Genomic DNA, 27,654 nt, shown 5'->3' with positions numbered 1-27,654 from the left:
TGGGGGTAGGCACTTCTAGCTTAATAAACAGAATCTATTCTAATTACACTAACAGTTGTATTCATAATAAGACTGTTCTGCTATTTTTATAATATGCATGTAACAATGATTAGCGACAAGTACTAAGAGTTAGCTACTAAGCCCGTGTAAACCTACCAGTAAACTCTAGAACAAGACACGGTTTTGCTCGTTTTGCCGCTTATCCGACCTTGCTGCTTAGATCACGACTCTGCACACCTGCAGCACATCTCGGACACAGGCGATCAAATATATGAAAGAAGCGCGTTCCTAGCACACAGTCTAAGCTCGTGTAGGTGATCGCGTACTATGCTTGTATGAGTGAAATATGACAGGTCGACTGTTCGCGTTTTTGACAGGCGGTAACTGTGAGGTAACCGAGAGGGGGTGGGCGACACTTTCCGCGGGGAGCGGGAGTGGCCATACTGTATGATAGTACTCTTTATTATACTGTGCCTGCAGTCTGCAAGAGATGGCTAAACACGAGGTAGCGCTTGTAAATTCCTTTTAAAAAAAGTGCAAAATTCTTATAACCGTTTTCAAAGTTTTAATTTCGTTCTGAAGTTTTGTTTTTAAAATTTTATTTCAGTACAGATGGTGTTTTTTTACACACTAGTGCGAAAAGTGGTTTATTTCTTGTCAGGTCGAGACTTCGGAGGGCCATCTGTACTAAAAATCGCCGTACGATACTCGTGCGAAAAGGGAATTCGTAACTCGTGTCGATTTAAAACACTCCCGTCGGTCGTGTTTTAATTTATCGCCGCTCGTTTCGAACTTCCTCTTTTCCGCACATGTATCGTGATGTACAATTTTGGATTCCAAAAATCTACCACATGTTTAAAAGTACTCGAGCGAAAAAATGTAGGTATCTAATGTCGAATCGCTTATTCGATTATGGTGGTTTTTCACTCTAGGAACAAATTAAATTATTTTCATAGAAAATACTTCAACTTTATTTTTTAAGTAGTCACACTACTATTATATTATAAACATTAAATCAGTGTCATATATAAAGAAAAAATGACCAAGGCTCTCCGTGCCGAGCTGGAATCGAATCGGTCACTTTTTGTTTTTGTACGTATATGACATTGATAATCATAATGTTTATGGTGGCTCTTGTTTATTTTGGCGTTAAAAAAGAATCTATTACGTCTAAGAAAACGATTAGTAGGTCAATCAGTAAATAGTCAAAACGATTACTTTCTTTAAAAACTGTAATCGTTATTTTTTAGATAATTATTAATATATGAATTAAAAGAAAATCATATACCTTCAACACATTTTAATTTATAAATAGAAACGATCACCAAGCAAATGATATTCAATAATTAGTTACAGGGTCATTAAAATAAATAAAATATATAAATTGAATGTAAAGTGTGGTGACGGGTTAAGAATTTCACCACCCCCTTTCTTCCCGTGGGTGTCGTAGAAGGCGACTATAGGATATGGGTTAAATTGTGGTGTAGGCGAGAGGCTGGCAACCTGTCACTGCAATGCCACAGTTTCGTTTTCTTTTAACCCCTTATTTGCCAAGAGTGGCACTGAAGCTTTAGTAGTTTCATGTGCTCTGCCTACCCCTTTATGGGATACAGGCGTGATTGTATGTATGTATGTATGAATGTAAAGTTCGATCCCCTGCCGTTTATATTATTATACTAGCTTTTGCCCGCAGCTTCGCTCGCGTTAGAAAGAGACAAAAGCTAGCCTATATCACTCTCCATCCGTGCATCCCTTCAACTTTCTCCACTTAAAAGTTAAAACTTCACGTCAATTCGTCGCTCCGTTTTGCCGTGAAAGAAGGACAAACAAACAGAACAGACACACACACTTTCCCATTTAAAATACTAGTATGGATGATATTTCGCAAAATAAGTTCCGTAAAACTCATTGCTACGAGTCGAAGTTCGAACCCGCGACCCCGGATTGCTACTACCTACCTAGTCTGTTACACAGACTTTCTCATTTATAAATAATATTAATATTAAATAGGTATTAAATAAATATTATAGTATGGATAAATAAACCGGCAATGCAGCAATTTACTATGTAGGTATAATACGAGTATTATGGTAATATGCACTTAATTTCTCATAATAAGTATTCGCTTAGACCCGAGCGTAGAACAATAACCTTGATAGTAAATAAATAATTAGATAAGATATAGAAAATTACATTATTTGTCAAACCATGCGGATAGTGAAAGGGTGGTTGTCTGGTTGTGTAACTGAAATAATAGTATCGTTATCAGATTTTGCAAGACACTTGGTAGCACATAATAAGACAACTAGTCAAATGACCTTAATTTTAACTAGGTGCTGTACAGTTAACCAATTGGAACCCTAGGCCATGTCAAAATGACAAGCAGTAAGAGATTTCTTACAATCTGATTTACGAGTATAACGTCACAGTGACAGTACTACAGTGGCCTGGGGTTCCAATTGGTTGGCTGTACATATAATTGGAATATTGGTATAGTATGTCAATAAAACATTGAACTAGGTGATTAATGTTCATTCGTTTATAGAAGGAGAAATGATTAAAAATTATATAGAACAAATATCTATGTTTTAAGGGTTTCCCCAAATATAGACGCGAAATCGGGTCTAGTCGACGAAAAACCGCTTGTTAGTATGAATACGCTTACGTGTCGGAAACACAACCCAATATGTGGGCTCCGTTCCGAATTTTTGATCATATTTTCTGTTTTTTTTATAAATAAAAACATTAAAAACCTAATAGATATGGAATATTCTCCGCTTTTTACGCATCTGCCCCGATAATGTTTTAGAGATAGAAACATATCAGTCATATCACACGTGAATCATTCTCAAAATACGACCAACATACTCGTTACGAAAAATAATACCAATACAGTCAATCATTCACAAAAAACTTACTACCTTTACCATCTCAACATTATCGTTCATCGAATCATTTAGGCATGATACTCATTCAATTGTCATAAATATCCGCCCAATACGCAACCTTGTTTCTAAGACGGACGGTCTACAAAATGTACGTTTATTAATACACGACTGTGCCAAACTTGACATTGACCTCCGGGTCAGATCGGCGATTGCATTGTGCTGCAGTTGTATGGGTTGCGAAATTCGTACCAGTGTTAATGGTAAATGTCAATCGGTTCTAACATAACAATAACAACAACATAGCTAACACGTATGGTTTTGTTTGTAATAAGGTTTGGGAATAGACAATAGATTCGGTGATGATATTTGAGGCGACGGACCGTATAAGTGATACTCAGGCAAGGATATAATATGTGCTTAATCAATTTAAAAGTCGAGTACAGTTGGCATCAAATATTATACATCACGCCGACCTACGAGCGAAGCAGGATGAAAACTGGGGGCTGCCGGGTTCCAGCTAGAGCAGGCATGGAAGGAAGAATGGTCGGAGATGGCAACTGGCCATTACAAAAGTACCCAAAATCCTACTCAGAAGCCTTTTCGCTGCCGAGGAAATACTGGTGCCGCCTAAATAGAATTCGCACAGGCCATGGCAGATACAATCACATGCGATACAAATGGGGATGGAACGAGAATCCGTTATGTGACTGCGGCCTTGAGGATCAAACTACCCAGCACATAGTCGAACGATGTCCCAAGAGACGTTTCCAAGGCAGCCCGGTGGATCTCTATACCAACTTGACACCTGACGCGAACGGTTGGTTGCGTACCTAACCTGGATGTCGACTTATAATGTTAATTGTCTACAAGTATTCGCCATACGATTAAATATAAATCAAATAGACACGATAATATGCTGCACGTTCCGATTGGATTTTTAAAGGCTTAGGAAATTCCCGCTCACATTCACATAGTAAAATAAAATAATTCTTGGGCTGCTCTGTCAGTTTACGCAATTTAATAAAAATGTGATAGTAGAGAAATCTTCATACCTACAATAAATCGAAGTATTTATTCATTTAGTAGGTAAAAGCTTTTTGCGCACTAGAAAATAATTATTCATTGTATAAATCATAATAAACATACATATGAGTATATTGCCTAACAAATAAGCCAATTAAGGATTCGACATGACGTGCATAAAACTCAAAACAGGCATACAATTTAAAAAGTAATTACGTAAAATGTTTAATACCCTTCATCATAAAAAGCGGGGTCAAAGCCCTCATCCAAGAGTTTAGTTCTACAAAATGGCGGACGAAAAAAACGCAAATTATTACTTAAACGTTAATTCATCACGGAACCACGCCCGCTCGGAGCCCGGTCGTGACCCAGGTTCCTGTTAGACGAAATAAATAGGTATTCACCGAGAATTTCTATGCGCAAAAATAGTTGAGATACTTTATGTGCGCACACCCACTTAATTGGATAGTTGGATCAAACTGTGGTTCTCGGTAATAAATCTTGGTCTCTCAGCTAGTAAGTAGCGGTCGATGGGTTAAAAAAATACGTTTCGAACTCCACGTAGGAACGGTTGCTGGCAGATACTGCGCTATCATTTCAAGTTTTAACAATGTTAAAATTAAACGCGCCTGGCCTGGTGGCGGGGTGGCTAGGGGTGATGGCGTTTGGCCCGGATTGCTAAAAGACGCCGGTTCGAATCCGGCCTTCACCACTGGTGGTGCTCGTCATTTTTTCTTTAATATATGACATCTTATTTCGATTTTTAATTTATATATAGTAGTGTGACTACAGAAAAACACAAATCAGAATATTTGTTAAAAATAATTTGATTTGTTCCCATAGTTGCGTAATGTTAAAATTATCACTACATAGCCTCATCAATTCTGAATCGTTGTTTTCGACAGCAAAATCCACCAATCAAATAAATGTCAATTTAATATCGCCGAAAGGTGAAGAAATCATTCAGAGCACCCTCATTCGGATGGTAAGTAGACAGTCAAGTTTGTTTGAGTTGCTTGTTAGGAGTAGCTACGACGGGATGAGATTCTATGGAAGCAAGTTAAACTATAAAATATAAGTACCTAATCAGAAAAAATATCCATAGCATTAAAGGTAACCAGACTTGTTAAAGATTACAGACGATGGAAGCAAATTCTATTCCTTAGCAGTAATCATTAAAAATTACGAGCATCAAATGGTAAGTATATAGGTATCTCTCCTTCCCTATTGGAAGTTCTAAATAGACTTTAACTGTAATTTTTTTGTAGTGTGAGTATTCAGTTTAGATATTTCATGTCAGGCATATAAGGATTAAATCTGCTCAAAATAATCCAAAACTTACCTGAATAGATCTTGTACAGCGAATCCAACAATCCTTGCATCATTTTGATCACTTATAACTTCACCACAACACAACACATGTAATGACTAGTCAGCCATGTCTACCATGGCCGAGCATTCCACGTCCAATTCTAAAATGAGGTTATATTATTCACACGGTTACAATTAAACATTAAATGATGACAACGTTTCATTCGCGCATGTTCGCGGGACGAATACATTCGTTCCACCTGTCTGCAGACCTGTCCCGGTCCTCAACGGTCAAGGCGAGTTGCAAAAACAATATTTATACCATTCATCTGTTATTGACCTGTCGTTTTATCTTATTTTAAGGTCGTAAGGTAAAATACCCCATAATGGACGGTGATGCCATTATGGACAAAAAAACACAAATGCTTAAAAATAAGTATCTAAGTTTCTAAAAACTGACGGCTATGTACCATAAACTAGAGTTGTAGAGCTGTTTAATTTTGAAGTTTCAATTAATTCGGTTATTTCTGAAGGATTTGGAGACAAGATAAAATTCACCAGTTTACTGAAAAAAATATCAAGACGAATTCTTAGTAATGTTGCTAAGAGAGATGAGTTCATGTATAAAATAATAAAAAATAACGCACGGTGTAATCTTGAATGCGTTTTACTTACTGCATTAAGCATGAGATAAGGTATAAAACATACTAGTTTGTTGCTCCAAAGATATAAAGAAATGACGTTATTTTGCAAGTGTCCATTACTGAACCCGAAAAACTGCCTACCTCCTATGAAAATGAAAATGAAAAAATGAAAATGAAAAAATGAAAATGAAAAAATGAAAATGAAAAAATGAAAATGAAATATTTATTTTTCAAGTAGGCATATTACAATGCGCATATGAACGTCAAATAAAGCTACGCCGGCTCTAACCCTACGCCTCAGCCTCGAGAAGACAATATGATGATATGATGGACAAGGAACAATTTACAAAACCAAAATTTACAAGAAACAATCCTATGTTAAAATAACCCAAACTAATTGTATTTATGGTATATAAAATTGACTCATTGCGTATCAGTTGGCTTTAAAAGTAAAATTTTTAACTTATTTCACTGTCCATAATAGGGGATCCATTACTGGAGAACTGCCGTCCATAATTGGAGAAAAAACACCTAGTTTTAATTTGTTAACTATGAAGAAACCAATAGGAGTATCTATTCTGCAATACGCTTGAAATGTAGAAGAAGGATAGGACATTCAAAATTTAACACGCTTGGCGGTAGAATTTTTACATTTATCAGTGAAATATCAAAAACAGGCGAATTTTATTCTTAAACTGTCCATGAATGGGTCCGTCACCTTATTTAGATGCCTGCCTATATCAATTGCAATTAAAAAGAAACTTTTGTTTACAATATCTACCTACGTTTTCATTAAAAATGTCGGATTTACACGTCCACTTGCTTAGTCCACGTACTTATATTAAAGAGGTACTTTTTTTGCTTTAGGAATTCGTCTTTAGTAGTTCGCTATTCATTGCAAAAAGGAAGAAGAAACTTATCAACGAAAAGGTACGCCTACTTATATTTTTTAAAATCCATTATTCTTATATATCTCGATTAGATTAGCCGAAAACAAACTGTAAATTTTGAAATAATAAAACACGCATCTGGGGGGCGATTTTTGAATCTCACATACGGGATTTAGTCACTAAAATACCGGTTCAAAACGGTGACTTGCTTATTATTTTCAGTGACAATTTTCTGAATTCGAACGCGTGAGACTCAAAAATCGGCCCGCAGATCATGTAGTGTCCGTCCATTTTATGTTTAAAATGATTCATGCAAGTTTTACACTCAATAGTAAAGCCATATTCAGATCAGTCGAGACACCTCGCCCGCTTATATTAGCTACTTCTTCTGCAGACTGCCCGAGGTGTTTGACCTTCGGATAGACAGTACAGTGGCCAAATTGAAGTAACGGTAAATGCCCGGATCGTTATCATCAATCAGTTTTGCGTAACTATTTGTTAGCAATTACACTCGGACATTCGGTCTAACTAGGTTGCACAGTTACAGACAGAAAACCAAAAGTCTAGCCGCAACTGGAACTAGGTTTTTACACTTTTAACAATGCTAATGTCTGGCAGAAAAAGTGCGTCCGCAGACCTCTTCACAATAGCGTTTTATTCTTACGGTGCTCAGAAGACGTGCGTTTATTTTATCTTTTCGTTAGCGACGCCATAAAACCATAATACGCCCGCGGCACATGAAAGTCTAAAAAGGAAAAGTTACAAAATACCGACACATGGAAAATGTAGGTTTATCTTTACAATAGTAACACAAGGTCATCTGTTACCATACGTCGAAAACCGCCCACGCGGCGTAAATACGGAACTGACCGTCGAAGACGTCGTGTCGTACCTACGATAGAACAGGAATAATTAGTGCGTGTGGGAGCACCCGAAAGGTTTCACCTGTAGACTATCTTCTGTAGAATCCGTAGTTTGAAACGTAATTACTAGCGTAACCACACTCAACTACAATTTTAATCTTTCGTTGTAAAGGAGGTCAGTTTTAACCGATGTTTTCCCAATACTAACTGACTTCAAGTTTATAAAATTATATTTAAATAACCTGGATGGATTCAAAACGAGCAACTATTCTAAATTTAATTATTAAAGGAGCAGGAAGCATAGGAGCTTCGGGAGAGACGATCAAAGTACAAAAGAAGTCGGTTCATAATACCCGTTTAGATCCTTCATCTAATCTAACGGGTAAGCGGTCTATGGTTTTATCTTAATCTCACAGCCGATACACAAACTTGTAATTATTATTAAGTCTACTTAGATATAAGCGGTGCATTGATTGAACAAGGTGGTCGATAGATTGAGTATTGCGTGGGGCAAACACACATTAGATTAAAACTCAATTAGTTCAACTATAAAGCTATTTGAAAGCTTTGATAAAATAAGGATGAAACACTACTGTTTTAAGTAATATTATGTAAATCACTTTAAACTTAAAACCTCCTTTACCTCTTCAATAAAAGAAAAAAACCTTAAATTATTAAACGTCATCATAATTTACGCTCGTTTGTCTTCATCATGCGAGACATCTTGTGTGTTGGTTTTTCAGACACTGTATGCCTACTTTGATACATTACTATATTTCAATGGAGGCAACAAGACAATTTGAATGCGACCGGCATCATTAAGTTCTCTCGGTGACATGTACAAAAAACACAAATAAAGATGGCAATAAAACTGTACGGATTTAAGCGGTAATACATAATTCAATGTCGTCTTAAATCCCGCAAATGGAAAGTCCAATAAAAAGATGCACTTTCTTTTTAAAGGACATAATTAAAATGATACTTTTCAAGTTCATATAACTCTTAAAGCGACGTCTGTTGGAATAGGTAAATGATAACAATACGTCATTAATAATACAGACAAAGGTAGCAACGGTGCGTTAAAATTCTCCGTGAAGTCTGAATATTAAAGAGACGCCAATGGCAAGGTGATGGAGACACTAATGAGACACCGGCGATGTACAGTAAAATTAGCCACACATGAAAGACGTTGCGAAATCAATGGAAAGAAGAATGACGCCATTGAAGCTTAGAGAATTGTGATGGACAGCGTTTGTTTTACTTGTCTCTTTATTAATCGCGAAATATTGCTTGACACAGTTACCTACTTGACTGTGATTTCAATTCGAATGTTCCCGCCAATTTTCTAAAAAACTTACGTGGATATATAAGTTTTTATAACCTATAAATTATTAGGGTAAACTTGTGCTTCTAGCCATTTGCAAGTCATTTTCTTCCCTGTTAAATATAGGATTATTGTTCGCAGCGTATCATGCGCTTATTGTCCAGTAGACAGCATTACTGACATACTTGACCGTCTCGGTGTATTTGCGTACGTACTTCTCGTTTTACTCAGGAAACTAACGACAGACCAAATTAGACTTTCAAATACACTAACCGAATGTAAATCATGAAACGTCGCGAAATATAAACGCACAACGTAAACAATACAAAGTTAATATGAAACTTAATGGTTATGATGGCCCATGCATTAGGCTGAATTGAGATTTCAAAAATAAATCACTTGACAGGAATTTCGCAAGCGACACGAACAGTAACTCATATTTTCTTAAATTGAAAGTGACACGTCTGCTCTCAATCGGGTGACACCGTAAAGATCTTAGTGTCTTTATTACGAGTAAATCTTTATAAAAATATTAGTAATACGTTTTTAAGATTGTTGATGGTAAAGTTTCGACCGGCACTTGATTAGAATCACATAGCACACCGCTAGATCACAAGACCACTCGCGTCGTTTATCGATCGATGTATCCATAGATCGTCATATCGATCGCGTTTCGGAAGCGCGTCCGCGCCGTCCGCGGTGTGCCGCTCCGCGGCCGCCACTGAAACGTTCCCGGATTATTTATAAATTCAGAGACAGGGGGTCGTAGAATTTGCACGACGTCGTGGTATGCCGGCTAATGACTGCACCAGCTCGCGCCGGAAGTAAGGTTTAGCGGCTTAAGTGCCACACCGGATGGACTAAACGCTTGGACACTTTGATTTTGCTTTCCTGCCTGGAAACTGATATATGCTAGACCACTTCTAGTCTTGTGGGAACTAAACCAAAGAGCAGGTGGATAGCTTTGACACTGCAGAGATATTTGGACGAAACAGGATATTGTGGCAGATTGAGGGCGTATACTTATAGTTTGCGAAGATAGCCGATCTTGTGACCTGAGTGTCACCTGACAAAGATTCCAGAAAGCTGAGCTAAAATACCTAACATACTTTTAACTAATTAGAGCGCGAAATATTTTCCGCCGGCCCTGGCCGTCGCCCACCTGAGCGCCGTGATGATTTTAAAACGCTGCGTGCGGTGGACGGTCCAAAGCTCGTAAGCCTTTTTTAATATGCGACACAGAACAGGTGTTTTTGATGTTCTCTAATCGTTACAATATCACACACAGCCAAAAGGACCTATGAACAATGAAGTTGCTAATCCTTTATTTTCTTTTATATCACAGCCATATAGTCGACGGTTGACACGAAGTTCGATCGTGGGCGTGGTGTTTCGATGCCTACTCATTAGTTTTGTAATAAATCCAGAACAAAGTTGACCTTAGAGGTTTAATGGATATGTTGAAATATGGCCAGTTGTTATTATATTCCAAATTCTTAGGCAGAGGCGATGATAAAAGGTTACAAACATTCAATTGATAATGTGCGTGGTATTCAATAATTCATTATTAAATTGAAATGATCAGATTATTACGCTAATGGTCACTATTAAAGACTTTATTGTAATCGGCATGAGTGATCACCAAATATTTATACGCAACTGCAACTCAATGAATCTCAATATCACCTATTTCAACATCATCACAAGGCTGAGGTACATAACTAATCTCTACTTTTTGTCGCATGACTTAGGTACCTATTTGTTTACAATTAGACATGTTTAGCCGTCAATACCGATATGTTACACTGGCCGTAGAGTTTGTCGGGAATTACAAGATACTAGTAGTCTACCATCCTAAAATTTTAGTGTTCCGTACCAAAAAGGTATAAAACGAACGCTTACGGTGCGACTCTGTCCGTGTGTTTTTCTTTCATGCAGTCGGCATGAGTGATGACTAATTACGCGACTTGAGTAAACAACAATTTTCGTCCACAGCCAACCATTACGCCTCTAGCCTTGAGCAACGTAACTTTACAAAAAAATCCTCGAAAAATGTCACCGTGACTCACTTGCCGGTACAACAAAAGATTCGACGTTTGGCAACGGCGTTTTCAATTCGGTTTCTTGACAAACAACAGCTAAATTTAAAGCAATGGACGTCCGACTAAAATGCGATTTGAGAGACACTACATCAAAGTATTCGCATCGATGAGTAAACATAACATAAATTTTGAAATGACACGGACATGTTTTAATTTCGAAGCGTCGCTATAAAGTTATTTTCGGTCGCTTCCGTAATAGCCGTTAGCTCGCGATGTGCATCTGTTTCAATAAAGAAAGTGCATTTAAGTACGACCACCTTTATGACATCTATTGCCACTGTATCTTCTGCACTATCGTTTCTAACTATACTTTAGTTGTTCTTGCTATTTCTGTAACTGTTCTGTGTTTTAGTCTACTACTAAAAGATTTAAATCGCGTATGAGATTTCTTCTCTTTTAAATAATATTTATCTTGTTCTGTTATAAGGTCAAAAGGCTACGTGCTGCATGCTTTTGCGACTATCTAATCTATAGCGCATTTATTGACACTCAATAAAAATTACTACCTACTCAGCGACCCATACCCAAACCTTCCATCACCCTATACAGACAATCAAGAGAGCTATAGGAACGAATGACTACAGTTCTGTTTCTTTATTAGAACAAAACAATCGAGTTCACAAACATACAAGACAACATATCATAAATATATACACGCGTCTCTAAAAAATTGACAATATCTGGAACGTTGGTTTGTAAAGAAGTTTGTGATCTCAACTACGGAATAGAAGAAAGAACCGCTCGCGCCTGTCTGCCACTTGACAGACAGTTGCGTTGGCCTACTGGCAAAAGATAACTCATTTCGCATCTCCAGTTCCTGAAACTAACAGCTGTCGGCGGCGGTTTCTATTGTAGACTTTATGGGTCGTAAAGAGCTAAAATTATAGCAGATCCAGAGTCGTTGCGCAATTTGTGTAACTACCCTTAAGCGCATGTACGTTAGTAACACTTAGTAATGTTTGAATGCAAGGCAACATCTGGCGGAATTGGCGAAAAAGAGAAACATACGGGTCGCCTGCTATTAAGTGATGGTCAGTGATCACTGAATCTGTGGACGCTTACAACCCCAAACGGCCCAAACATCAACGTTGATACTGACAGTTTAAATAATATTTTTGAAGATAGACTTATATTTGACATATATATATATATATATATATATATATATATATATATATATATATATATATATATATATATATATATATATATATATATATATATATATATATATATGTAGTTGTATTTAATACTCACGCCATAACTGTGTAAAGTGTATATTAGGTTAGACGTCTATGCAATGAATGATGACACAACGGGATGTTTTGATGCACAATGTGAGGCATAGACATGTCTACGCTTACATCGCTTCAACGTCATACATGATGGATGGAACATCATCGCTCGTGTCAACAAAATGACATACTTCGTAAACAATATTGTCAATTCTTATGAAGATCTTTAAATGTCTGGAGCACAGAACAAAGGAATTCGATACAAGATATACCTATTATTTAATATTGGTCATACTCATAGTCATGTCATAACGGCTCAATGGTCAACATCTATAATTATACGAGTACCTACTGTATTAGAAATGGATGATTACTCTCATGATAAATTTATTAGAGCTGTCAACGTGTGTAATAAATAATAAGTATACGTATTGGATAAATGATGTATATCTTTGCAAAATAGACGAAACTATTAAGCGTGATTCATAGGCCATTTCAAAGTTGTCCAGCCCACTTTTTTAATAACATGGGTATTCTTTACGCGATTCATACTCAGAATCGCGAGCTCTTTCGATCCTGATAGGAGAAAAAAAATGTTCCAAGATTTCCATACATTTTTCAAACCTTCCATTCCTTTATCGCCGAACAAAATGTATGAAAAAATGTTAACGGAATGGGAAAAAAACCTTGGAACACTTTTTTTCTCCTATTAGGATTGAAAGAGCTCGCGATTCTCAGTGGAAGCCACATAAAAATTTCCAAATCCAAAAAAAGTGGGGTGGACAACTTTGAAACAAATGGCCCTCATACAAAACTCTTAAACGTAACCCAATTCCTAAAACTCTCAATGAGTAGGTACAACACACTGTAATACCTACGTATACAATCTACATCTACAATTGACACAAACTTTGTTAAAATAAATCCGAGCGTTGAGAAGTGGCCAACCGTGGCCGAGGAATTGTCAAAACTCGTGCCAAAACGCCAACTCCATACTGAAGAAGACATGCAAAACTAACCTTTTGGAGACTTTAATGCCTTGTATTAAGGTTGACAAAGGGTTGACTGGTTGCGGTAGACGTCATAGGCATTGTGCTCGTTGACAATCGTGTATGAGCCCTTGGTTTATGTAAGTCATTTGTCATTTTTTATTTTCACATCCATGGAAAGAGCGCGTCACAGGTTTTTCTTAGATAAAAGGCTCAAATTACGCTGGAAGTTTTAGTACTTACCTACTAGAGGTTTTAGTCATTATTGAGAGATAATTGTAACAGAGGTCCGGGAAATATTGCCAGTGATTATATTATTTTATTGGAATTCTATTTGAATGATTGTATTTTTTTTACATAATTGTAACAATGTTTGACAGTGTATGATTAGTACCAATAAATGTATCTATCTATCATTAATATCAACACAAATTCTACGGAAATATGCTTTTTACTAACCGCTATTTGAGTTCCCATTCCCACTAGGCTCCGCCAGCTCAATGAGTTAAAATAACTTGCGATAAGTGAATTAACTAAAAAAAAAAAAATAACTTTGCTTCAAATAGAGAACACAATGGATCATATCACTTCCATTAAGATACCACAGTACCACTACCACTCAATTGTTTCTAAACCACGTAACAACAATAAACAAGGAGGAAAGCAAACATTTCATCAGAGCTCGTGCAAAATGTACCAGATCATTGGCGTGAGATCAGACAAACTTAATTCTCACTTCGCCATGTAAACATAAATGTGTTCGCAATGCTTGCCTGATCGATGCCTATGATTTCTAAAGAAACTGAGGAAAATGGTCTAAAGATGCATTACAGTATGAATTTTATGAAGCGAAGCACAAAATAAACAATGCCGTTTGTTTAGCAAGTTGGGAATAGATCATTTCATAAAATTCATACTGTAGCAATATTACCTATAACAGGGGCGGCTCACTCCGCGATTCTATCGCCGCGCTACAAGTACATGCTGGCGGCCGCGAGTTCGCGGCCTAATCAGGGGTGGCGCGCGTTCTCACGGAACGCACGTTCGCACTTCCTATTGTTACTTTACGTCGCGAGTCTTTTTTTAAGGTTCATATGCGATGTCCGCGTGTGGAATGGCTAATAATGCTTAGTTAAATAGACATGAATAAAATAGGACAATCTAACACAGATCTACTATTGATTAAGTCCCACAGAAAAGTTCAATAAGGCTTGTAATTTTGGGACTTAAACAAATATATATAAATAGCATATATACTTAGAAAGTACCCAAAACTTGAATATAAAAAATGTTCTGAGTATTAATTCATTTTAATCCATAGGCAACCCTATCGTCCGACGCTGCGCACGTGCGGCTCCTTTCTTTGTTAGAATTTTGTAGGCGTTTTTGTAAAAAGGCGGCATTTCGTGAACATCAAAGCAGTGGGCCTTCTGTACTTGTACTATTATATATTCTGTGCCTATAAGTAGTGGCACCTATGCAAGGCTAGTATATGATTGGAGTACGATCATGTCGCCGCGACATAGACTACTAGTCCTTATTTCATTCATACAGTATGAAAAAGACGCGCGATATACATATACTGCATGGTAATATTTGTAACTTTTTGTAGTCTGTAATTCCGATTCCTCATCATTGGATGTTTATTATCATTCACCTATGTATGGGAATTACAGATCTCAAAATTACAGCTTTACTGATTCCTAGCAACCGTTTCTTACCATTGTAGTGCTGAGAATACAAAAGTCCGTTCAGTTCTAAAAGGACATAGGTCCCAACCTATTACTATAAAGAAGCGCCTTTTGTACAGTGAAGTAGACAAGCGAAACGTGAATATCGCAGTGATGGACGCCGTGTTTACACTTGTTTACGTAGGGCAGTGTGTTGTAGGCGAATGTAAACATCGCAGTCGGACTAATAGTGTAAACTGTCGGTTATGCGATAAGATCTGATGTTGCTATGCGGTTAATGTTGTAGTATGGTGAAATAATAAATATTTTTGAACGTTAAAAAATTCATTTTGATTTCCTCCTATTATAAAACTAATAACAGGCGATGTTTCACTTAAGATCGATGGAATGAAAAAGTTCGCTATATTATTTGGTGTCATTCAAAATTTTGGAGTAAAGAAAAACTTCCATATGCACTTATTGCTACTTAATATATTCTTAAAAGTATATTAATTTTTTTGCCATTTCTACTGAGCATTTATCATTATCAGGCTAAGCTCTCGTGGCTACAATATCGTAAAAATTCCGTTCTAATATAACATTTTAAATGGGAAAGTGTGTGTGCATTTGTTTGTCCGTTTTGCACAACAAAACGGAGCGACGAATTGACGTAATTTTTTATGGAAATAGTTGAAGACGGGGAGAGTAATATAGGTTACTTTTTCTCTCTTTCAAACCACCACTTCCCTAGAACGGGGGTGGAGTTTGTATGAAGTATTCCGCGATTTTCTAATTTGACGCGAGCGAAGCCGCGGGCAAAAGCTAGTAAAGAATACACGAATAGTTATTTAATGAAACCACATTGTACTCGCGTTATTATATCGCTACTGCTGTGACATGTTTATTCAGTGCACGGAGTCTAGCCGCCGCGTGAACTCCTATATGCCTGAAGAGGGGCCTCCAAAATTGGCGCGATGTCGCAGCAGCAGCGATATAATAACGTACAACCGTGGTTTCATAAAATATTTGAATATGTCTCACGAAAGTTTATCGTCTATACGAATAGTCCGTTCCATTTCAGTAAGGACAATAGATAATTCTAATTACAGAATAGCAGTAAATAACAGTTGTAGCGGAACCCGTCGGCGGGACAATTCAGCGCGCTTCCTCCGTGATCTCATCAAATTGTACCGTTTACGTATATTTGGGTCATTTCACTTTACTTACGGCGCCAGAGAAACTGGACTTGCATTCCAATTTTAAAACCTTTACAGCTGTAGTGCGAAAAGCTTTTCCTTCGTATTTTTCCGGAAACGTTCGTTTTTGTCATGCTAGTTGAAATGAAATGAAATATTTTTGAAATGAAATGAAATATTTATTTTCCAAGTAGGCATATTACAATGCGCTTATGAACGTCAAATAAAGCTACGTCGGCTCTAACCCTACGCCTCAGCCTCGAGAAGATTTCAGTCCCCCCTCAGTTGGAGGGGGGTATCCACTATGGGACCGGCAAGAAACTCGGCGGGCCACTTCTTTTCAAAACATTACATCTTATAATTAACATGCATTAAAAAACGAGATACAATTTAATCAGCAAAAGTATTCATCAAAAAAAAGAAATATTAAATTAACAGACAGTGTCAGTACCTACGTCTTTTACTGATAGGTACTGACTGAAACAGCATGAGGCGTTCGCACGTTTCCGTAAAAATACGAAGGAAATTCTTTTCGCACTATATCTGTACTTACTCGTACTTATTTTTTATCATGCAGAAACGTCTGCGGGCGATACTACATACTTTTTTTTTTAATTAAAGGAAAAATGGATTCCGTGACTTAGTTGGTCATAGACTGCTCCGGCAAAGCTATTAGGTCGCAGGTTCGAGGCCTGCCGGAGCTGTTAAATTTCCTTTGATGTGGTGATTATGTTATTATCCTTTTGTTATAGAATTTGAAACACAAACTGCCGTTTCAAATTTGAAATTTTTGTCGCGTTTGTGGGAAGACGAACTTTGAAATACGAGTAACTACATTTTAAATTCAAACGCGTAAAGTTCATTTACAATACATCGTCTAGTTGAGTCCTTGTAACTTCTATTGTTTTAACCAAATACTGAATTTGAAAATTTGTCTCGCTCATATCTTACTAATATATTATATTTGCGAGAGAAATGCATTCTAAGTCAAAATAAGATCAAAATCATGATGTATGAAATTGAATGCCACCCTCGCTTGTACGGTAATAAAAGCCGGGAATGACCACGTTAAAGGTACAACTGCCCTTTTATGCCCACTGATGTTTGTAATGGTCAGCCACAATCACAAGTCCATACTTGTTATATTGTACTATAAAGGTTGAGGTATATGTATACAGAAAAAAGATTATTAGTAAACCTTATATATTGTACTGCAATGACAAATTCTAAAAGTGGCGTAGAAACGGAGGGGGGGGGGCTTTACCAGAGAAAACTTGAAGAAAAACTCAGGGAAACCAGCAGATACCAATCCACCAACCAACAGATGACAATCCTACGATTTTTGGTGACAATAGGTGTTATTAACCTGTTGTCACCCCCAAAAATCCCATCAAAATACTTACATTATGAACTTTAAACCGTTCCTCGTGTTACACAATATCCAGACGAGGGATCCAGGAAAGTTTAATCATAAAGAATTCACACAAAAAATTGGCAAACTTTACCGCAAAGACATAATTAAGATCCTGAAAATCAATCACGGTTCTCAGAATCAATGGAAATGTAAACACAATTGCCAGACGAGGGCATCCTTTATAGTTGTCTTTATTGGCCAAAAATATTAGAACACTTAATCCTACGTTTCTAAGTGCAGTTTGACTGATTAAATTCTGACATTATTTATCAACATAATTATTTAAACCAGACACAAAATGTCCAGACGAGAGGTCCAGGAAAGTTAAATCCTAAAGAATTCACACTCAAAATCGCTAAATTGTACCAGCAAATGCCTAATAGGCTACTTGACCTTTTTTTAAAGTCTGTCTTATATGATTAAGTACTATACATGCAACTAACTAACCGAAATAAAATATGTATTACCATATTTTATTATGACTTAAAAACAGCAAAAAATATTTTTGAAGTATACTTTTACGTAATCAGGCGAAAACAACATAGTCATATTAATGTATAGATTACCTGTGCATCAGGTCATTCTATTCGAAAACAACATTTTCTGACTTTTTAAGTATGAAGGCATAAAGTTCAATATGTCAGTGATTGTTTTGACATGCAGTAAGGTTCGAATTCGATGACGTCACTACATCGCTGACAGCGTTTTCGGTGGCCAAAATAGATTAAAAAAATTACACACAATTTAAATCGAAAATACGTAGTCATCATAGACATTTAATACCCATAATCTATAAATATTGTTTTTTTATGTCAAATACTACAGAAGACAATTATTTATTGTGCCAAATTCGATAATGAGTCTAGTGGCCTATTAAGATCCTGAAAATCAATTACGGTTAGGATCAATGGAAATGTAAACACGATTGGCAGACGAGGGCATCCACCCTCGTCGGCACAATGCGCGTGCGTCTTTATTAGCCATGAATGGCGACGCCGTAAACAATTCAAAATAGACTGGACTGCTCTTCCTGTTGGTGAGACGAGGCGAGTGTTTGCTTCAGGTCGACCAGTATGTTGCTATAAAATGGAATATTTCTAGCTTTTGCCCGTGACTTCGCTCGCGTTGAACTCGAAAATTGCGGAATGCTAAATATTTAAACTTCCACACCCCATTTTAGGAGAGTGGGGAGTCCCTTCACTTCAACTATCTCTACTTAATAAATCACGTCAATTCATCGCTCCGTATGTCGTGAAAGAAGTACAAACAAACAGACACATACTTTCCCTTTTATAATATTAGTAAGTATAGATTGGCTACAGAAAAAGTGACCAAGTCCAGCAGCGGACTAGTCGGGAATTTTCCTCGCGGATCTTCAGCTTAAGCAGTTAACGTCCTTTCCTTTCATCTCTTTTATTTTCCTTGGTTATATTACTGATGATAGCGAAACAAAGGCATATATAAATAACTAGGTACTGAATCTAAATCGTTAGGTTCTTTCTAATCATTGTTGATACACCATAATAAAATAAAGAAACTAGCAAGCAAATTAAGTTCAGCCGCATACGCCGTTAGGAGAATCAGGCAACTGACTAATGTTGAGACAGCTCGCCTAGTGTATCATAGTTATTTTCACAGTGTAATGTCATACGGTATTCTGGTTTGGGGCAAAGCAGCTGACATACAGACTATCTTTGTATTACAAAAGAGAGCCATTCGTTCTATTTACAACTTAGGAACACGTGAATCAGTAAGAGAACTCTTCAAAGAAATTAATATCTTAACTGTAGCTTCCCAATACATTTATGATAGTATAATTTATGTTGTTAAGAATTTAGACTGTTTCACTAAGAATTCTGATATCCATAATTATAACACTAGAAACAAAAATAAGCTTGCCATAAAGAAGTTTCGTGTCCGTAAAGTACAGAAGTCATTTGTTGGGCAATGCATTCATTTTTATAATAAGTTACCTGACACTGCTTTGAGATTACCCCTCCCAGCTCTTAAGAACTACTTAAAAAAATCATTGATGTTAAAGGCTTATTACAGAGTCGAGGACTATTTGACAGACAAACATGCATGGCCCGAACCAGAAACTACAAAAAACGAATAGCAATTAAAATAATTGTATTATGTATAGAGGACACAGTTCAGATAAGAAAGCACATCAAATATTTTATATTTTATGTTGTGTAGGTAAATTACATATTTAATGATATTGAGATTCATATTATCTTTTTCTTCTATGACAATTTGATATGTTTTCTCTGAAGAAGAACGACGTATTATTAAGCAATAATATAATTTATTGAAATTGATTTCCATAGAGTACCTAGTCTGTTCATATTCTTTGATGAATACTTTTGCATGTTAAATTGTATGTTGTTATTTAATGCATGTTAATTATAAGATGTAATGTTTTGAAAAGAAGTTGCCCGCCGAGTTTCTTGCCGGTCCCATAGTGGATACCCCCCTCCCAACTGAGGGGGGACTGAAATCTTCTCGAGGCTGAGGCGTAGGGTTAGAGCCGGCGTAGCTTTATTTGACGTTCATATGCGCATTGTAATATGCCTACTTGAAAAATAAATATTTCATTTTCATTTTCATTTTCATTTTCCATTGAATTGAAGGTCACAAAACTCCACATTTTTCGTGACGTTTGGTCTTCGCCTCTAGCATATGAGCAGTGTGTATATATGATTTTAGTCAGAACGTTCTGGTTAAAATACGTAAATAAAAATATTCTTTCATGGAAAGCTTTTTTAGAAAATAGTATCGTGCTGGAAGATCACGCCTGAGGACCGAAGACCGGGCAAAGTGGAGAAGACTAAACGGAAAAGCGGGCCCTGGTGCTAGGCCGGTAAAATGCTAGGTTGAAGAAGTGTCGTGCTGAAAACCAATGTACATTATACTGGTCAGTTTGAGGCGCAACCTCTCCTCCATTCTGCACTTTGTTATATTGTTCCTCCACGAGTATGGAGTTACAGCTCTATCAGCTTTTCCACTTCATTGCTCGCAGTTTAGAAGCCATTGTAATTGCGATTTACTACGCCGGCAATTATGTCGCATAAATATCTGGGCAATGATAAAGGGGACGCTAAACACTAGGTTTTGTAGGTTTCTGGCGCATTGGTATTATTTTACTTAGCCTGGTTCATTTTCTTGCTTTCAGTCGTTTTGTTCTGATATTAGATACTCATAGCATGAATCGTTTGGTTACATATTTTTTACGTTATTTTCAGATACCGGGTATCCCTAAAACCAACGCCAAAAAATTGCGATAAAAAGGGTGATAAGGACATCACATTAAAGTAAACGACTTTAATGAAATGTCATGGTTTTCGAGATATTAGAAGTATTTTACTTACGTTCTATCGCATCTATGTACTCGTAGTATGTTTCAAAAAACCTCACAAGACCATCCGCCCTTACCTGAAAAGAACAACATAATAAGTAAACATAATGCAACGGATACACCAACCTTTATCACTTGTCAATTGCTTTATTGCATTTCTTACGTGCATCCCGCTCGCACAGATAAAGGTGTCTTGTGCAAGAGTAGGATAGAGACTCGAGACGAGACAGATAAGCTGTTTGCGAGACGCTATCTCAGTGGGTCAGAGATAAGGCTGGTAAAAACCTACAAGATTTATTTGTGCACTCATGTTATGTAACAGCTGGACAGGGATTTTAGTTAGGGTAGATCACAATGAATTTCATATAGCCCCGGACGTATAAATAAGAGTGGGGGGGAACAAGGGGTTTCAAGAAATCAAAGATACTCCTTGGGATCGACCGTATACTATACAATACCATGCGATGCAAGTCGACAGAAAACTGTCCAATCTCTGTATGCAATCTTCAACTCCTGTAGGTATGTGTTATTATTTTGCGTTCACTACAATCAATTTTTTATATAGTTTATCTATCTATCTTGCTTTCATTTAATTCTATATGACCTATATGGACCTATCCCTCACCCTGCCTTCCTTAGACTTTCTGTATTTCTGCAGGTTTATACTTGCTTGCGTAAAGCCCATATTTGCGTCAATACAAGAGCAAAAACAGCATCTGCGAATAATGAAATGCACAAGGCTGCACGGTTGGTCATCAGCGAAGTGTAAAAATAACTATAATTATTATGAATTTAATATTATTACTTAACCGCAACATAAAGTTATTTATAGCAAACCTCCACGCGAGTAATATTCACTTTTAATCGACCTGACCGATTTGTCAATGCTACCTTAAACTCATTCTGGAAATCAATTAAACAAATAATAACATTATTTATTTGACTTATCGGACACGCGTTTTGGTCACAAGGGCGTACAAGTGAACTTTACAATGAGATTTAATAATAACGATTAATTTATGCAATAAAGAGCGAGTATTGGTTACTCACACCTGTTTTATTTCTATTTCGTGGCATTGAATGGTAAACCTTATTTGGTTATAACTGAGGTTGTAATCCAGACACGTACAATTAGATCAGTGTTTGATAAAGTAGAAAACTGGTGTTATTCTAGATGCTTCCATAAGATCACTCTAATTATATCACCAGTTTAAGAGTTATATCAGACCACGCGCCATGTTTCTGCCAGCCGAACAAGTCACTATCGCTTCGACAAAAAACGTGTCTCTCTATCACTCTTCTAGATTTGTACAATTTTGATTGAAGCACGACTATTAACATGAACGATTGGCCTTTTGTCTACAGGCCCGGGTCTGATATAACACTGTCCGCTATTGACAAGCTAACTGGCGTCGAGTTATAGAACAAATTTCCAATTCCCAAATTCCGATTAGATTTCGAGCGTTTAGTCAACTTTGAGGCTGCTGCTCGACGAAACACTGGCACAAATGCGCACTATGCGCAGTCTTCATTTTTCATAGCGCTGACTAAATACCGACTTTCAGACGACGCTAGTATGAGTTGGCTTTACTCGTGCTTGTCACAGATATCAAGGTAGCAGTTTACTGTGGTTGGCTAGAGAATTAGACTGAATTGAATGTGAGAATGTCACCAGACTAGTTTAAAATATCGCGTGCCGCGTAAGTCGGGGGCGATCGTGTAAAGAGCGATAGATTGTATAATTTACACCGCTTGCCTGACCGAGTGGCCTAAAGCAAAATTAATCGAACAACTAATGATGCACGATACAAGAAACGATACAGCACGCAACCTTGTGTTGTAATGTTTAAAGATTTGCTAGATACTTGCTTTCTTGCTTCAAATAATGAATTCACAGAAAATCCATACAATAAAAGAAAGGAAGCTATTCCTTTCCAACTGTCTCAAGTAGGTAATGGACGTATTCAAATACGAGAGAACTCATATGACGGTCCTGCAAACAAAATGCTTAATAGGTACCTATGGCAACATAGATCATAGTTTAGAATTAGGCAACCGAAGATCAGCGCTATCTTTGTGGTTTTTAGCATTATACTGAGATGCCTTGTTTATATACCTAATTATTAAATATTAGTATGATTGATTAAGTAAATGCGATATATTTCTGGCTTATCCCACACATGAAATTAGCGAAAGTATAGAAATTGTGTAGACATGATGATAAATATTTTACCTATGTTGTTATTGCCTACACTTATGACGCCTTGGCGCCTTTGCGGACTCATTCGAAAGCGCATATCGCCCGCTGCGTTGACCTGTATATCGGTCCAGCAAAATATTGCCTTTATTCGGTTAAGGACAGATTCTGGTTTGGGCAGATTCTGGTTACGGCAGATTCTTTTTAGGACAGATTCGTGTTTGGGCAGAAATTGGGCAGTCGCGACCAAAAACTTTAAGTCGATCAGAACAATCACATTATGCAATTTTATTTTTCATTTTCGTACAAATTGTATGGGGAAAGTTTTCTTCAATTTGTGGATTTTCTAACCGGAAATTTTTTTTTGGTTCCATACTAGCTTTTGATCCTGGATGGAAATAGGATCGAATGGCATAAAAAAAGTTTGTCACAAATTATGTTTTTCTCGCACCCTGTATGTTTTTTCCAAAATCTGTTAGGCACTGGTCCCACCGCGAGCTAGTAAACTATGAGCTATCGGCTATTTCAAGGGACAAAAGATATATATAATACGTCAATTTAAATTTTTTTATTAATTATGTGCCAGAATCATAAGTTGAGAAATTGTTGGTATACTCTAACCAGCCAAAGCTGCAGTAGAATTTTTTTTTAATTTATGTACGTCCCAGTTTTTCATTAAAAAAAATCTCGATTCCGAGCTCTCGCTGATTTATTTATACCTATGTGTGCTTACCATGACTTGTATTCGATTGCGACTCTGGCACACACTGGTGGGAGCAAGACGAGCATACTTTCGATTGCCAGAGTCGTAATCGAATACAACTCATGGTAAGCTCACTATACACATGAAATAACAATACACTCCTTTTTTTTGGGCAGTCCTGTAAAAAGTTCTATTAGGGTTCTAGACACTTTTTTCGATGATTGTATTTCTGCCCAAACAAGAATCTGCCATAAAAAGAATCTGCCGTAACCAGAATCTGCCCAAACCAGAATCTGTCCTTAACCGAATAAAGGAAATATTGCATGCTCCATTGCAAATATGTAACACTTTTCAACTTTATTAGAAAGGATCATGGTTAGTAATCGTACAGATATTTTTGAACTGCGCTCTAGACAGATTATGTGCTGGTACCTATGGCATATGTTTGAACTCAGATTACGGGCAACCTTTCTGGAGTGTTCTTGGAGTCGCCCAACGGGATCCGATGTCTCCATCGAGTGTTGTGTTGACTATGATCTAGACATCGATTTAAGAACAATTGAGCGATGGCGCCTTTGAAACATATATGTATGTATTTACACACGCCATAGGTACATAATAGTAAGGTAACTAAATAACATGCATACATTCAGGTTGTCTAACATTGACAAATAAAAATCGACCATGTCAAATCCATATACCATTTGGTCTTTCTCTACGATAAGTCTCGTAAAATTAACATATTTTTAGTTTTGATCATATCATAGTTAGGTTTATATCTTTTACCAAAAATAAATTATAAGACGTAAAAAGATATAGTTATTTCATTCATATTCAAAGCTACAATCATTCATGAAACCTACTGGTGAGTTTATTTACACACACGTATTTGTATTTGCTTAAAGATATAACTACATTTAGAATTCAAAGAAATACACCATAAACCCAACAGTTTGTCAAACTATCGGTTTACGATCAACTAATTCCGATTTATTTGTATCGTAAAACATGTTTATAACACAATCGTGACGTTTATAAAAGTTGTCGATTATTTTTTTAACACCGCACGTTTCGGCCATTTTGTATACCGTTAAGTTTTATTATTCTATTAGAATACAATATAGGAGATAGCAGTCGGGAACTGGATTTGTAAAAAGTTAACAGTTATGCTATGGCTGCTTTATGTCTGCAAGGAGTTGATAAAAAACCGACTCGGTAATAGAAAGGATTTGTAAAGAGATTTTGAATGGTATTTATTTAAGTGCTAACTTTGAAGAGATAATATCAGAGGTAAAGAGAATAGATTAATTTAAGAAACGACAAATAATGATAATAACGGACTGGTATAAAGCCTGTAGAATTGAGCGCTGATACACATGATTCTCCATTACTCTTTTGGTTGAGCCTCTGAAAAAACTGTTGCATATAACGATTTGAGCTTACAGCAAATAAGTATAGATCATCAATAACTCAATAAAACTCACATACAACCATGGTAGGCAAGCATGGTCGCACGATAAATGATCAGGTCGTCCCTATCGCACTATTTATAAGTCTATTGCACTATTTATATTTATTTATTTATCGCACTATTTATAAGTGCGATGGGACGGCCTGATCATTTATCGTGTGACCATGCTTGCCTACCTGGTTGTATGTGAGTTTTATTGAGTTTATTGATGGTCTATACTTATTTGCTGTAAGCTCAAACTATTGGATGCAACCGTTTTTTCAGAGGCTCAACCAAAACCACCCTTCGCACGGACCCAGCAGGCACGTAAGTACTCTTTATTATACCTACTGTGCAGCAGGCCTAAGTTGGTCATAGTGACTGCTCACGCCGTGGCTTGCGTGGGCGACGGTCGCGCGATGGTCGCGCGACGGCGATGCGACGCATACGAAATCAAACCTTATCGATATGGAAGTATGAGACGCTGCGGCGACGGTCGCGCGACCGTCGGCCACGCAAGACACGGCGTCACACAAAGCATTAGGTCGCAGGTCCGAGTCCTGCCGCAGGTGAGAATTAAAAATAAGTCAAGAGACTTCGCTACGCGAACGCTGTCTCAACTTGAAGCACTTCTGGACCAAAAATAAACTATTCAAGCACACATTGTATCCTACATCAAATTACACAGCCGTTTAAACACGTCAACCCCGCGGCCCATCATACGTCGAGGTGCGAAAGGTCAGCGGGCGGTCAGCGCAAACTTTTCTCTCCATTTAGGGCCGGAGAGAGCGGCGCACCCCGCCTCGTCCACATATGCCTTCACTTTATTAATCAGCGATATCTATGCGATAGATATAGCTTTCTTCACACCTTGTTGAGCTGCTTATTTAGCTTGAGCGAGACCTGAGGAAATCTTGCTCAGTACATGACTGGTCTATCTGGAATTCTGGATTATGGCTAGTTGACATTATGTTAACCTGTAATTATTTGCAAATATGACATTAAGTACCTAATTAATGTGAGGTCAGTAAAGATTCGACTTATGAAATTATGAAGCTATTTACTATATAGGTAAGTACATAATCGGTAGTTCTTGATTTTATGATTTGTGGACTGCCTCAAGTTTCAAAATATAATGGTGTAAGTTTTGATGTCACAATTATACCAAAAGTATTTTAATCATTTTAAACACGTTTTAAACTTAGTTTTATACACATTATATTAGTAAGAAATTATTTTTTATTTACTTACCAAGTTACCACGGTGCGAAATAATAACAGGCCTTGAAGGTAAAAACGCAACAGGTAACAATAACAATAAATACCTACTGATTACAATGGAATATGATCAGGCAAAACAGGTAAATTATAGTTATATTCTAACGTTGGATATTTTCCTGCTAATGCAATTCTGGACAAGGTTTTTTATTTTATTATGTAAACTAGTATAGCAATTCATTTATTTATTGTATTATCAAACTAAGTATACCATTCTATACAATATTTTTGTGGTGAGGTGTACGCACATAATATTACAACGAAGGTTTTCTAGAGGTAATTTTATAACCAACATTTCTAACCAACTTTTATATTAACAAATCTAAACAACGTGCATTCGTGTGTAATGTATGTGTTGTGTTATTTTATTTGGTAATTTAAAAGTATTAATTACAGAGTCTTCAACTAAGTAATCGATGACTACGAATTTTTCAATAAAACTGTTTACATACATATACATGTAAGTTTCTTGTTTTTTTTTATTTAACATAATTTCTACTAGCTTTATGGCGCCATGTGTCTATCAGTTTTTACTGACCACATCCTAAATTATATTAATATTGACGGAACCCCCAACCCTCACAACAACAGGCCGACATTATTAACGGGCCAGGAATTTACAAACATTGCCTGCGCCATATTTGTGTAATGTATCGGAATAATCAATTATCAGAGTTGGCTACGTGCGCCGCTGTTGGCCCGCCGCTTGCGTTTGCCTGATATAATTAACGATAGAATAGAAGTAGAGTGGTTTAATAGAAATTAAATTATTTATAAAGCCTAGGATATGTTGTATTAAGGATAGAAGGACAAAAAGTACCACGTCATGTGTGAAAGTCACGTGAAGTGTCATCTCTCGTCAGCGGCGTCGGTGGCCACATATTTAAGGCGCGCCATATCACCCGATGTTGCAGGCGACGCATGTCGTAGAATATTATATAATAATTTTATTTATTTCGTAAATGCACAGATACATTACACGTCAACAGTTACAGTTTATATACCTATACAAATTCAAAATTCAGAATAATGGATGTCAATGTTTACATAGGTGAGATTAAGAAATAATAAAATTATAAAAATAATCAGAATAAATTGGATATTCAAATAATTAATTGAA

The 27,654-nt window shown here is 36.8% G+C and overlaps 1 protein-coding gene across 9 annotated transcripts in view; it reads right to left on the bottom strand.

The window, feature by feature from the left end:
- The window catches only part of LOC125227882 (rho GTPase-activating protein 21), a 539,841-nt gene that overhangs the window by 476,629 nt on the left and 35,558 nt on the right, over positions 1–27,654 (bottom strand). For 8 of the 9 annotated variants that reach the window (XM_048132264.1, XM_048132268.1, XM_048132265.1 and 5 more), the window contains exons 1-2: positions 9,486–9,651; positions 5,254–5,383 (exon numbers count right to left, since the gene is read on the bottom strand). The exons of the other annotated variant lie outside the window; for it this stretch is intronic. In XM_048132264.1, coding sequence (XP_047988221.1) covers positions 5,254–5,296 — 43 coding nt within the window. In that variant the 5' untranslated portion in view covers positions 5,297–5,383; positions 9,486–9,651. Of the gene's footprint in view, positions 1–5,253; positions 5,384–9,485; positions 9,652–27,654 lie in introns of those variants that run through there. 9 annotated transcript variants of the gene reach the window in all.

Source organism: Leguminivora glycinivorella, chromosome 7 (assembly GCF_023078275.1).
Source record: "Leguminivora glycinivorella isolate SPB_JAAS2020 chromosome 7, LegGlyc_1.1, whole genome shotgun sequence".
NCBI classification, from domain to species: Eukaryota; Metazoa; Arthropoda; class Insecta; order Lepidoptera; family Tortricidae; genus Leguminivora; species Leguminivora glycinivorella.
Note: the sequence above shows the minus strand (reverse complement) of the source record. Positions and strands in the feature narration are given on the sequence as shown.